At 33.9% G+C, this 14,722-nt stretch overlaps 1 protein-coding gene across 5 annotated transcripts in view; it reads left to right on the top strand.

Moving 5' to 3' along the window:
- SGCG (sarcoglycan gamma) overlaps positions 1–14,722 on the top strand; it is a 101,877-nt gene that overhangs the window by 46,241 nt on the left and 40,914 nt on the right. For 3 of the 5 annotated variants that reach the window (XM_027884270.1, XM_027884278.1, XM_027884297.1), the window contains one exon: positions 8,208–8,405. In XM_027884270.1, coding sequence (XP_027740071.1) covers positions 8,211–8,405 — 195 coding nt within the window. In that variant the 5' untranslated portion in view covers positions 8,208–8,210. The remainder of the gene's footprint in view (positions 1–8,207; positions 8,406–14,722) is intronic. The other 2 variants (XM_027884287.1, XM_027884307.1) reach the window with 1 other exon arrangement.

Below are 14,722 nucleotides of genomic sequence, written 5' to 3'. Positions count from 1 at the left end.
CTTTTGTACCCTGTTACCAGTTTCAGGTATTATTGACTAAAGCGATGAGCATAAACTGGGCTTTGAGTTCACTCTTTCTCAGCAGTCCTCCTAGATGAAATAGTTACCTTCCAACACAAATTCCAAATTTGTTTCAGAGTATTATTACCATGTTCATAAATGATGTCCTATCTGTTCCAATAATATGTCTGACCTGCTTCATGATGAGATGTATTGAGGACCTGCCCCTCATGTCTTGTGGCCATTTGTAACGTCTAAGAATTCCTGTATTGGATCACTCATTGAATAGAATCATTTCCCATAAGCTTAGGCTTCCAAAGGTATTGTGGACATCTTCCTAGTCCATTGTAATGCAATATGAAACAGTTTTTCTTAAAGAACAAAGGCAATGTCTTAAAAATACTTATTTTCTGCAGTTGTCCCACAAGTACTGTAATTTTCTGGACTTGCTAATTATATTGTAAATCCAAGATAAAGAGTTTTTCTTTGGAGGACAGTATAGGGTTTAATGTATGATTGAGAATTCAGGAATTGTTCCATACAGCTGTCCTGGAAATGAACAGTAGACTCACATGTCCTTACTTTTTCTCTGGCACTTCCTACCAGGTCAGAATGTTTTGCTTTTGAAGATACAGCAGCTTGGGGTGTAAAAATATAGTATTAAGAGTAAAACTTTGAATTTCATTAAATGACTGAAATGTCAAATTTTTTGCTAGGCTTTGTTTTTATTTTGTAACTTCCATGTCAAAATACATTCTTTATTGATTAAAAGGGATATTTATTATTGTGGAACTTTTTGTAGGAGTGTATGATGTATTATTTATGATTCGTGAATAAATTTGAGGTTTTAATTATAGAGAACAGGCTTATTAGCATTACCAACAAAGATAATTTTTTTAACAGTGTCATTTTCTGCATTCCTCTTTCATTATTATTTCTCCTCATTCTTATTTCTGCTCATACATCAGAAAAAGTAATGTAAAAGCAATGGATAATCATCCCTCTGTAATTCATTCTAATATTTGAAAGATACTGCTAAGGTGCAGAACTGTTACAATTTTTATAAACTAAAGTAATTATATATATATGTGAATTACTGTATTTAATTTTCAGGCCTCAGTTTGAGGATAAGGTATTCCTGAGGTACTGACTAATGGAATCCTTCACTTAATTTCAGGCATACCTTCCCAGAATAAGCAACAGGAGTTGTCTTTTCCTCTTACCCTGCTAACTGTGTCACACCATTCTCTCACCATCTTTCCTTCTTCTGCAGCAGAAATCTTAATTCTTTCCTTAGGGACTTGTTCATCATTATTAGTAAGGGAGGAGAACATGCACCAAGGCTGAAAATTACAGCGTTGTCAGTCTCTAAGTGCTCACTTTTATCAGTATTTACATGACTTCTGAACCCACTGTGTGTAACTACTGTAGACCAGAAAACCTGAAAGCAATTCAAAGTTTGGGAGTTCACTGGAATTCATGTTTTCAGTTGAGCTATTGCTGTATGCTGAGCTAAGGAGTTTTTGAAGGAAGTTTATTCCTAATAAAGTATGGTTGCACCTTTGGTTCGAGTAAGTAAACAATTCTCATGCCAGTTAACCCCGCTTTGAACAGGGAATAGGACTAGATGATCTCCAGAGATACCTTCCAACTTTCATGTTTTTTGATTCTGTGATTCTGTTCTGGTAAAATCGTTATATGATGAATCAGAGACTATCTCACACCACCTCATGAAGAATTGAATGCAGTAACATAGGCAGTAACATCGTTTCGTAACAAACTCCTGTCTTCTGTCAGTGTAGAGGATCAAACATGCAGATTAAGCAGTCTCTTTCTACTTTCTCTGTTTATATCAGTTGAAAGCTTTAACTAAGACTTTAATGACTCATAATTTGAGTAATTTAATTGATACCTAGCCTAATTATAAATACATTGTTAAATACATAATTATAGAAAAAGAGGGGTCTAGTGGAATAAATTTACTCTGGCTTCGGTTTTAGAGAGAGAAACTTTAGAGCCAGAAGGCTCTGCAGTGATTTCTGTTCTGATATTGACTGCGGTACATTATGTATCTGGTACACTTGCAGTCCTTCAAGGAAAAAATAAATCATCTTGAAGAGCAACTTCTATGGGGGAAAAAAATGTATTGGACTTCAGAGGGCAAAATTTATTTCACAATTAGGTTCATCAAAGCAAATTGATCACAACTGCAGTTTTATTACCTACTCAAGGCCCCTTCTCAAAGGGATTAGAGAATAAAAACTTCATAACTAAGAAGAGATTAATTATTTGTTGTAGGTTTAACATTTTAAAATGTCTTTGTAGTAATATACCCTGTTGCAAAACAATGAATGACATTCAACAGGACAAGACAGTGTTTTGCACAGTGAAACTATGGAAGTTCATTACACAAAAAACAGTAAATAAGAAAACACTTAGATGACGTGGGATTTCTCATACCACCAACTACCTACTTCTCAAAATGTTAGTAAAGTACACAAAAATTAAAAATAATTTGCAGAAAAAAATCTGTGCAGTATTTTTGCTTGGTCTTTTGATTCCGATGGGAGTAATTTTATTTTTTTTTTCAATCTGGTTAATGTTTTGGGAATATGTTAAAGAGGAAAATAAATCATGTTGAAAGATAAAAAATAAAGTTTAAAAAACATTTTTTGCTCTAAATGACAGTCAAAATTAGATATTAGACAAATAATTTAATATAGCATATTAAATTAATAGTATTAATAAAATAATATTGATATAATTGTAATATAATTGTTTTATATAGTTCTGTAATAATAATAATTATATACCCTTATCCTATGCTGTCAGTGACTACCTTTCAGCTGTTGCAGTGGCATTTAAAGTGTGCAAAGCTGTTAATTGTGACTATGTCATAGTTATTATGTAAATGTGCACTGCAGGGTATGCAAACAGTTAACTAGGTCATATGAATTTCTTTGCTGTTTTCCACAAATTATGCTTCAGGGACCCAGCTCTTTTTAGCTGATGACACTAGTTTACAATTCAAACTGTAATATTCTATATAATACAAAAATTTCAGCAAAGCGAGGTTGGGCATGATGTACAATATGATGGAATGAGGGAGGGTTGAAAGGAATTGGAAAATTTTCATTTAGTCATGAGAGTTTGAGTTTTCCCTGCCATTCTGGTTTTGTCTTGAAAGCTTTTCCATTTGGATTCCAAAGGTTTTCCATCTTTTTCTTTGAACAGTGGGATTGCTCCAACTGTGTTTCATCTGTCAGGAAAATACTTCAATTGCACCTCTTTCCTGTTGATTAATCAGTTGACTGATTCCCTAAAGACAAAAGTGTGCATACCTGAATGCCACCGAAGTGGGAAGTCTTGGTGTACTTCTGATGTTCATACTGTATAATAATACCATTAATGAACATAATGTTCCATGAAGATACCATATGCAGATCATAAAAGTAGTTCTCCCTTGCTTGAGTTGACAGGTTAATTTCAGTTTACAATTTTTTTATAATGGCACAAGAATTTAGTTTTAGTGTTTAAAATGTTCTTTCTACTGATCTGTTTTAGTTTAGCTCTATCACCTCTTCCATTGTGAATTTTCTTGCATGTGAATAAATATATTTCACGTAAAGAGAGAAGAGTAGAAACACTGATGACTGTTCAGAAGAACATATGTAGTATGAGCAACAATAGTGCAAGCTTCTCCTTGAAATCTCACCGGCTCTTCTTAATTTTGATTTAAAAAGGTTCTATTGAGTGCTAAGGTTTGTGTTTCTTTGCTGAAAATCCCAACACAGTTGGAAACAGTCCAAAAATATAAAATGCTAATAATTATTTAATTATTAATATATTACAGCTAGTAGTATTAACCAAATAAGCAGTTCTATATTTAAATTATGTTTTCTAATCTAGTATTATTTTTAGTTGCTTTATGACAACATGACAAAGTACTTGAGTAATACCGTTCTGAACTGTGTATTAAGGAGAATTTTATTAAAGTTCATGAAAATAACATAAAAATTTATGAACAAAAATGGTGAAAACATATTTTTACAGTTGAAGTAAAATTATATTGCTTATTTAATTTAAATAGTATTCAGGCTTACAGATAAGTTTGCAAATTTCTTTTTTCAAAACAAAGTTCTCTTAAATGAATATTCCAGAGCTGTCAGAATAGCTTTTTGAACTTGATGCCCAACCTAACCTATGTCCAACAGTAACAATATTGATGGGCAGTTTTTCAATATTAATAAAAAATGTCTTAGACCTCTAAATCATGCAAATGACACAGGCCAGTTTCTAAGTCTTGCGTGGAAAAGGGTGGAATAGAGCTGAGGAAATGTGCTGTCATGGCTACATATTTTTAGAGGGCAGCTTTAATAGCATAATGTAAAGAACATACAGTTCTTTCATCGGTGGCTAATATGTATTACTATAGGCGTGAATTTCATGTCTTACATGCAATACATACAGGTAATGCCTGAACACATGAGAATTCTCACATGACCTCAACATCTACAGTGTACTAATCCACAAGTTTTATCTCTCATTTAAAATCTTTAATAAACCTTTTGGCAGCTAATTAGCATTCAGTATCTGGTTTAAAGCAACAAAGAGGCAAAAAGTAATTGGATTTAAATGGATCCCAGTAAAATAGATTATGACAATTAGAAAATACTTCTAAATAGCAAACTATCATGATAGACCTCAATTCCATAAATTATGACCAAATCTACAAAAAAGCATAAGACATATACAAGCAATTGACCTTAATCTTATTTGACATCTGATTGTGGGGACCCTGGAATAGGAACACAAAAAATTCCTGTTCCAGTTAAGTAGCAGACTTTTGTTTACTGTGGTACTGCTGACCTGATGCAAACACGATGTTTTTGTGGCCCATTTGAAAGATGTAAGAATTTTCATTCTGAAACTAAATTGTCATTTTATCTTCACTGTAGGTTTTCCGTACTGTTCTTACTCTTAGTCACTGTGGGCTGCTTCCTTGTAAAATAATCGAAAGATAACAGTTATCAAAGCCATTGTTCATTCTGCAGATTTCTTGCTTCTTCAACTAACTTGTGTACATCCAGGTGTCTAAGTAGCCTCTTCCTTCTTGGCATCTGTTTACTTTGTTCCTGCACAACCAACTTACAGTTTCATGGTTATTCCTTTTACAAACCACATTGTTCATTGGAGTGCTAAAAATCTATTATTTTTCTTCTGAGAGTCTATCTTGAATCCTGGCAGACTTCACAAGCCAACTGTGAGATCTGCCTATCTAAGGTTTTCCTTTCAGCCCAGCTTTGTAAAACATCCCAAACATATAAAATTATTTCTCTCTGACTTCTCCAGACAGGTCTAAAATTATTTTCCTGTGTGATTTCCGCTCATGAACATATAAGTCAGTAATGGGGAAAGCTGATTCTCCCAAAAGAAGCAGTCCAGTGGTATCAATTCATAAAGGATTTCTGCTGTAATTACTTGTTACTGGGCCACTAATTTTCTTTAAAATCATGAAATATTATATTAAGGAGAAAAACTTAATCCTTTTCAAAGCAATCAGTTGTCTAGGCCAGCATTGCCCATTTACTAGGACCAAAGCAATTTTTGGCAGTATTATTAATGCTCAGGAACAGCAGAACTGTTTTCTGTTAGGAAAAAATAATTCATGCAGTGAACGATGCTGTGCTGGGAGATGTCCCCTGTGGAATTCCTCAAGGGCTGAAAACAATTGCAAAACTCATAGGCTTTTTGATGAAATATGTAATGGATTTTGACCTCACCTCATTAAACAGCAGTACATAATACATTATGTTTAAAACCCTCAGCTCGCAAAATAAACATTTTACAACAGGGTAAAACTGGAACAGAGAAGAACAGGAATCCTGTCTTATTGCTAAATTACATGCTTCTGGAAATCATTCTGTTTGGAGTGTTTAAAACATGCAGGTACATATATATGAGAAAGTCATCCCATGCTTGCTTTCTTTCTCTTTTGATGAAGAGAAGTTAAACCCATCTAAGGTACAGTTCATTGCATGTCTAAAATTCACCTTTAAAATAAGTCAGACAAATAATTCCCAGCAGGGATATCTATCTCCATTGACCATGAAGGGAGTCCAGGTTGACTGGCTTAGATAATCAATGCTGAACTGTGAAATGAATTCCAAAATCGGAGACCACTGTGATGAGGCCGCATAAAACTGGAAGATGTGAAAATTAATTGGCAAATTCTTTGGCAAATGGTGCTTCTACTGCAAAATTTACCTTGAAGATGTAGGAAACAGCAACACAAGGAACAGGCAAAGCAGTCTGTCTTGTGATGAGAGCTTCTGTTACTACAGAAATATCCGTAGCTGTCATCTGTCTTGTTTTTTGTTCAACTGATACTTAACAATTATGTGTAATGAAGAAAACAGTGAGAAACTGTGTACCCTCTGTTAGGCTATATGTAATTTGTCATGGTTTAAGAATGGTATCCTCTGATTTAGTGTTTCCATTTATACACTCCAAACCACGCACTCCTTGCTCACTCCCTCTCCCTCTTTGGCTGGAGCGGGCTGGAGAGGAGAATTGGATGTACAAAAGATAAAGGTCGTGGATTGAGATAAGAACAATGAGCAACTGAGACTGGTAACAGAAAAAAATTAATTATGATATCATGTGCATTATTGCACCATAATGCCTGTAGCAAAGTTACATTATGATTTGGTCTAATTTTTTAATACAAACAAACAACAATTTTTTTTTTTTAGTGGAAGTGCAGAAATAATGTGAATTTAGCAAAGTTACATTATGATTTGGTCTAATTTTTTAATATAAACCAACAAATTATTTTTCTTTTTTTTAGTGGAAGTGCAGAAATAAGGTGACTATTGCAGAGATATATATAAAGGGATAATACATGAACTTCTATTCAATTTTAAACTTACATTGCATTCTCTGTCTTGCTAGGAAGCTACAGGAACAAAAGATGACATCCTTTTAAAATGAGGGTTAGAACTGAGAACCACAAGCTTGTTACAGATACAGGATGGCTCTGCAGAAAACTTGAAAAGAGCTTCTGTAACTTTACTTAAGTAATTCAGCAGCTGAGCAAGGGTGTCATTTGATCATGTTTTGAAAGTTGTTTGAGCAGAGCATGGGGATCTCATCGATAGGAGGAAATTCAGAATTGAGAGGAGACCTTGTATAAAATCTTTTTGAAGGCACTTTCATTTGGGAGCATTTTATTGTAGGAAAGTGGACCAGTTTTTGGATATAAGATGCCTGTGGATATACCTGGCCCATGAGAAGGGCTTGATCTTACAATACCTATTTTCTTTTTGACATCCATGATTGGGTTGGGCTTTTTTTTGCTTTCTATCAGTGTGAATTAGGAGATATTACGCACTGTTTTTCTTGATAAGCAGCTCCAGCTGCTGAGTTTTTATTCCTTTGGCTGAAACTGTAAATTTTAATGAATGGTTTGAATTATTGGTGATCTCTGTGCTGTAAAGGTGGAACTTAGTGAATATCCTCAAGTTTTAAGGAAATGCAATCCTTTAAGATTTCTTTAAATTCAAAGAATGCCTCTTTAAGAACTATAGTATAAAGTGATGTTTTTATTGTTGATATATCTTTACATTAAATCATCATCTGATGAATTGAGAACCATTTCATTTCTTTACATACATATTCTGAAGCTTAATATATATTGGCATTCTAACTGATACACAGTTAAGTTTGGCAACACAAAGAATGCATATTATTACTGAGTCAAGGATAGAGTATGGAGAAGTCTTTTGAAACCTGTGCTTCCAAGGTACCATTATAACTTTTAACTAATTTTACAGTAAAATAATATTGTTCTGTGAACCACAGATTATTATACAATCCTGTGAAATATTTTGTACTGGAAGAATTAGAATATTGTGACAAATGGGAGGAAAATGTTGCCATTCTTTATAGGAAGAAATAAATTTTAGTCTCCTGAAAACAGCAGTTTATGCAGTTCATATATTAAAATATCACGTTGTGTGTTCCGAAATCCAAGATGTAAGCTAAGTGGGGCATGATGAAAATGCTTTCCAGGTAAAACTTCATATGAGTTTCTAGTTTCTAGTAACTTACTATTACAATTATATCTTCTTATTTTCCTAGGAGTATTATAAAATATTTTCATTTACATCAAGAAACTAAGCAGTCCTTTTTCTTCCTTTACATAGCAGATGGTACGTGAACAATACACTACAACGACACCAGGCACTAGCCTAGAGAGGCCGAAGAATGAATATGTCTACAAAATTGGAATTTATGGCTGGAGAAAACGTTGCCTCTACCTGTTTGTTCTCCTCCTGCTTATCATCCTAGTGGTGAATTTTTCTTTGACAATTTGGATTCTTAAAGTGATGTGGTTTTCCCCAGTAAGTGTCTTTTTTAATTTTCCATTCTTTTCATCTTCTCTTCCTTTCCCTGCCTCACCAATTTACTTATTTTGCATGTACATCAGCTTCTCTGTATGTAATAGATGTTTCTTTTTTCTTTTCTCTCAACTGTGATTTGTACTTTGGTTGAAAGTATGCCAGAAATATCTGTCTTTGAACAAATTTCCTTATATGTAATTTCTGTACCGAGAATAATTTTTGAAATACTGAGGTTTTTGATACCTTATATTGCAATGAATTCTAACCATTCTGTGAGAATGTATTTTACTGCTGTCTCATAGTCTGTGCTCAGTTGATCTTTTATAAATGTTTCTGTTTAGTTGACATTTTATAAACGTGTTTGCTGTAACTTTATCTCATAGCGAATTCCTTAGTGTTAAAATATTGCATACAGTTTATGGTTATTTAGCTTCCTTCTCCTATTTATCAGCATCTAAAATTTAACAATTTATTTGCCCAGTTAATTACAACTCAGAAGTAATTATCACTACATCATGCTTGAAGCTAAGCAGCTATATAATTCAGAAATAAATTTCATAGCTCTCCACTGTCATATAATGTAACTTTGTATGTAGTAGGTTAAAGCGTAAGTTTTAAAAGTGTGCAAGATATGGCTTTAATCATGCAATAAAATGCATCAGTGAATGTTGAAGCTAAGCTAATTTGTTCGTAACATGCAGTTGTGATACACAGATGATTTGAATAGACTTGTTACAAGAAAAACAATAATAACAAATTTCTACAGTCTGCCCTGGCCACTGAAGAAAGTAGCTAAAGTTTTCATTATCTTGTTATTATACCTCTGTCACTAAATGAAGGGAAATAACTAAATTTCTGCTAAATATCAACTATAAATACATTTGTGCAAAGTACACAGGTACGTCACAATCCTCAGAAAAAGTACCTGTGACACCATTACGAATATCATTGAGAACTTTTTTTACTGAGTATTGTTTCAGTAACATCTGTCAAGACAAGAATTAACTCTGAAGGTACCCAGGCAATCATAGAGAAGCACTGCTAGCTGCTAAGTCTAAGAAAGAGTGTAGATGTTAACTGCATGTTCAGAGTCTAGAAGCATAAATGAAACATCGCAAACCTGTCCTGTGTCTAAATACCATTTGTAGAGAATTAGTGTAACAGCCATAGAAATTACCTGGTGGAATTAAGCACTTATGCCTCCAGGTTTTTTGTTCCTTTTTGAAAAAGAGAAGTATCAATATATTGTCAGAATTAGATTTTTATTATTTGTGACTTCCAAGCTTGACAAATATTTGCTATTTAGGAAATCAGTTGATTCATATATATCCCACTTATCCAATTAAGCATTCCCATTATTGACAAGAACTAAAAGTAATTGTGAATTATTATCCTGTGTAATCATCAGTTATTTAGCAAATACTAGACTGTTGATCACGATAACGCTTCTGATATTTATTATGTGTTCTAGTATATTGTGTAGAGATTGCAGGACTTACTGTTTAATATTCATAATAGATATTGTATTTTTAGCTAATACTTTAAAAATATTTGGTCCTAGTTTTAAGAAAATACATTAAAATGTTATACCTCTTACCAATATTCAAATATTGATAGCTAATAAGATGGAAACAACTTTTTTCTCTGTAAGATAATACGAGAAACAAGTTGATTCTCACTACAGTTGATAAACATATATAGAAAGAACATGACAAACATTTTAAAAGATACTTTTATACAGTTCTGGAGAGAGTTTATACTCAAAGTAAACTTTAAACATAACGTGACTGTAGTATGTAGTTTTATTAGGAAAAGAGTTTTTCAGTATTGTGCATAGGGATGTTGGTGCTTTAGTGATTGATCAGCCTGGTTCTATAGCATAGCCCTTTCATGACCCCACTCAAAGTTGACCAACTTGTTATTTTGACATTGAGGTTTCTTTTAGAGTATGAAAATTGTTCTCTTTTTCTGTAAAGCATCCTTAAATCTTTCATTAAATAATAACTTGCAGTATTCAAAAATCACATGCTATGCCTATTCAGAGATCCAAATTAAAATAATGATGAAATTATAAACAGAGCTTCAACAAGCTCTGGCCTAGAATTAATCTGTGCACACGTGTCCTGTCTGGAGCCCCTAAAACTCAGACAGTGTGATAAATACTAGCCAAGAAACTAAGCTGATAAAGGAGATCATGAACCAGACACTGATATGCTGCAGCAGGAATAGATTCTGATCTCATTGTAGGAATTTGGAAGAATAATAAAAGACAGGAAATTTTCTAAACCCCATTGTTTGAGAGGCCTTCAGCATTAAATGAAGATAAGTTGAAGAGAATTTCATTTCATTTCGTAAAATCTAGACTAAAAGAGAACAACCTGAACAGAGAATATGTTCCTTTTCTCATACTACCCCAATTACAAAACATATTAGCATCTCCAAATCGTGCAAATTGATTCACAGGTATCAGATATGTCTCATTCTTTTTTTCCTTTTCTCTTTTGGAGTTCAGAGGGATAGAGTCTCAAGTTTTTTTGTGCAGATGAGAGAAGAAACCTGTGAATTCATTATATTCAGTTGTTTCAGAGAAAAAAGAATCAAATAATTATGCCTTGAGCTTGGTGAATAAGGTGAAATAGAGTAATTTAAAAACTAGCATTATTTTTGCATGAAAAGCAGCTTGAAAAATGGTTAGGTTTTTTTTTCCCCTGGACAACATATCAAATTTTGTATGTAATTGAAATTCCAGATTCCATTCTTAACATAATGAGGCTTTCTGAGGACTAAAGGGGACTGCTAGCTGTAAAAGTTTAGAAACTAAGAATCATAAGGGATTTAGGGCTGCAACAAGGCGAGGATGTCAGAAGTCCCATGGACAATTATATAGGGTCCAGTAAGTCTGAAAGAGGGGAACTTTAATGTCTCTAATGTCTGTTTAAAGGACAAGCATGACAGGATCGAAGCAGTGAAGATTTCTAGAGGGTGTCAGTAGTAACTTCTGGATAGGACAATTAAAGGTGGCACATAGAAAAGCTTGATGAAGTTTAGGGACAGTATCCTCCAAATGTAGGCAGGTTACTTGTGATGGAGCTTCAATGCAAAAAGCAATATTACAGAATATTCTGAGTTGGAAGGGAAGCACCGTAGAGTTCAACTCTTGAGTGAATGGCCTGTACAGGGATTGATCCCACAACCTTGATGTTATTAGCACCATGCTCTAACCAGCTGAACTGATCTCAGGGTATAGAAGACTTGGAAACAAAGACAGGCTACAAAGAAGAAATCTAGAAACATTGTCTGGGCCAGGCTTCCTGTCCAGGAAAACCCAAAACTCAAGCCTCAGTTAAGATTACAAAGAGCAAATGGCAACAAGGTGGTCTGCATCCATAGATGCAGAGAGAACTGTCTGATTCTGTTGCAGTCACCCCCTGCAACGTTTGACAGGTTTTGGAGACTGGGGAAATCCTCAATGGCTGAGGGAGTGCTAGTGTTACACTTGTGTTCAAAAAAGGAGGCCATGGGTTTACTAAGGGTGAATTATGCCTGACCAGTGTGATTACCTTCTATGATAAAATGTCTGAAATAAGGGAGGGCACAAGATATCATTTACCCTGATTTCACCAAGGCTTTTGACTCTCTCCCACAATATTCTTGAACCCTAGTTAGGACATTACAGCCATGAAGAGTGGACAAACAGCTAAGTATAAAAGATAAACTGTCTGAATAGTCAGTCTTGGAAGGTAGATACTAAAGTATTGTAGTCTACATGGAGGCCAGTAGTAAGCATTGCAGTTGTCCTGTCACTGGTCCTTTTCAACAACTTTATCAATTACTTGGAAGAGGTAGCAGAATGCTTGCTCACTAAGTTTGCAGGTTACACCAATTTGGGTGTACCATTCAATGCTTTCAAGGCTCAGGCTGCCATTCAGAGAGGCTTAGACAGGCTGGAGATGTGCTAGTCCTAGTCCAGGATTGTCTAGTGCTCTAAAACTCAGGTATGAAAAATGCACCTGGTCGGACGAATACCATTTCTAATGCTCTAGCAAATCTTATTCAGAAACCCCTGATTAATTCAGTTATTATATTGTTTAGGTGTTTACCATAACTCCAAGAACAGTTGTGTGTCAAAAAGATTATTCCTAACTTGTCTTAGCCTCTGATAGAGAAACACATGTTTTCCATGGATTTTAGTGGATGCCCCAGCTATCATGGTCTCCTGGAATAAGGAAGGTGACTGTGCTCTTTTATATTGATGAGGACAGCTAGTAGTGAAACTAGAGTATTCCCCAGGATAACTAGTTGCCTTTCTTCAGCGTGGAGTTTGGCACATAGCACTGGTTTTTCTCTGGCAAAAACTTTAAGCACAGTGTAAGGAAAGTAAACAGGTTTTTATAGTTTTAGATGCACTGTCAGTCAAACATGATTTGAATCTGCACTCAATCCCAAGCTCTCCTACCATCCATGTTAAACCTTACTTGAGTTTGAGTGACTAACAAAAAGAGAGTCAAGTCCCAATACTAAGCATTAGAACATCACAAGTCATCAGGACAAGAATTAACAACGTATATAGGGGGCCAGGTACACAATATCCAATCTATTACTGCATATTCTAAGCGTGGTTTTTCCTGAGAACAGGACAGATGTTGAACCTGATCTTGTGCCTGCACTTCAGCGAGACATAGAGACACAGGCAACAAGAATTGTGAGGGTCTCTGCACATTTAAGCTAGAGTGTGGGCATCACTTTTATGCGTGTAAATTTCTGGCGCTGGAGTAAATAGGAGAATTACTACAGTTAGACAAAAGAATACAGGGTATTCCAAATAATATTCACAGGTATTTTCTTTTTGTGGCTTACTTGTAATTAGTGAGTGCTCTACCTGTGTAGCTGTTCTCAGAAATTTTATTACAGACATAGAAGCCTTTTAATCTTTTTGGGCTCTCATGGGCAATTAACAGTGAATATAGACAAAGTATTAAAAATTATTTTTTAATTATTTTCCAAGGTTTTCTATAACGCAATAACAATTTGTTGCTATTTCGGCAATAACAATTTGTTGATATTTCATTTAATAAGAGTTGTTGAAAAGGAAACAAAGTATGATCATTATATATACATATTAGTTGGCTGATAATGATGCTGGTCTAAATCTACAAATACTACATGTATTTTGAAATAAAATAACTGCTTTTATAATCAAAAACTCATGTAAACTACTATTTTAAGCACTAGACAAATTTAGGCAACAAAGACAAAGGGAATTGCTTAAGAAAATATAAAATATAAAACCAAGAATGGGATTAATTAAGAAAGTAAAATTTTAATAGGTAAAACTTTCTGACAGTGAGACTTACTAGACTATGTAATATCATGCTTTATTACATTGGAGATGTTCAATTGTTTGGAACGTTTAAAATCAGACCAGACAGCAATGAAAATGTACAGTAAAGAACAGTTATTCACGGCAAGAGTTCTCTTTCACTGCAGAGACATATATTAGTGAACTTGTACAGCCTTTCCATGCATTTGGTGATTAACACTGGATGCTCCATGGAATTAGTTGCCATTTTGAGAATGTTGCATTATTTTAATGCTCAGATGATATAAATTATTTAATTATTCACAAATTCTCATCCTAATTCATCATGTCAGAACATGAATATTCCATAGTTTCTACTCTGAATGATTCTGAACAGCTCTATTTTGCTATTTCTCTATTAAATTAAAAACAATTTGCCTACCGTCTTTCTCATTGTCTCTATCGGATAGCGAATATTTAAATATTTTATGCAAAGACCAATAGTTGGATGGAAAGATATTGAGGCACTTACTGAGGGAAATCTTACTAAAGAAAGTAAGACTTCTCAGTAGTGATACCTGTTTACATATATATAAAATGTATTTTATTAAAGCATTTGATTAGTCTGAATGATATTATTAATCAAATTATGTGCGTGTAAGAGTGTGGAAGAACACTTGTTTAAAATGTATTTTTGGAATAATTTATAATATTGATAATGAGTTATTAAAAGTCTGAGTACAATGAGATTATGGTGTACATGCAAGTTTAAGAACTTGATTTAGGAATATCCTTTTGACAACCTCTACAAATCAAAGGAAAATATTAATTCCATTTCTTCAACTAAGTTGCATAATTAGAAATGTTAAAATAATAAAATTAATTGGCCAATTTACAAGAACTTAGTTCCTGAATAAATATATGTAGCAGTGGGAGTAGCAGTCTATTTTTAATAGTCTATTTTTCTAACATAGGAGATGTAATGCCAGATGTAATAGCATTTTTAGTATCTGATTAT

This window comes from Empidonax traillii, unplaced genomic scaffold (genome assembly GCF_003031625.1).
Source record: "Empidonax traillii isolate 1590-97213 ecotype Southwest subspecies unplaced genomic scaffold, ASM303162v1 scaffold9:size3134949, whole genome shotgun sequence".
In the NCBI taxonomy this organism is placed as follows: Eukaryota; Metazoa; Chordata; class Aves; order Passeriformes; family Tyrannidae; genus Empidonax; species Empidonax traillii.
This window is presented reverse-complemented; position numbering and strand designations above follow the sequence as displayed.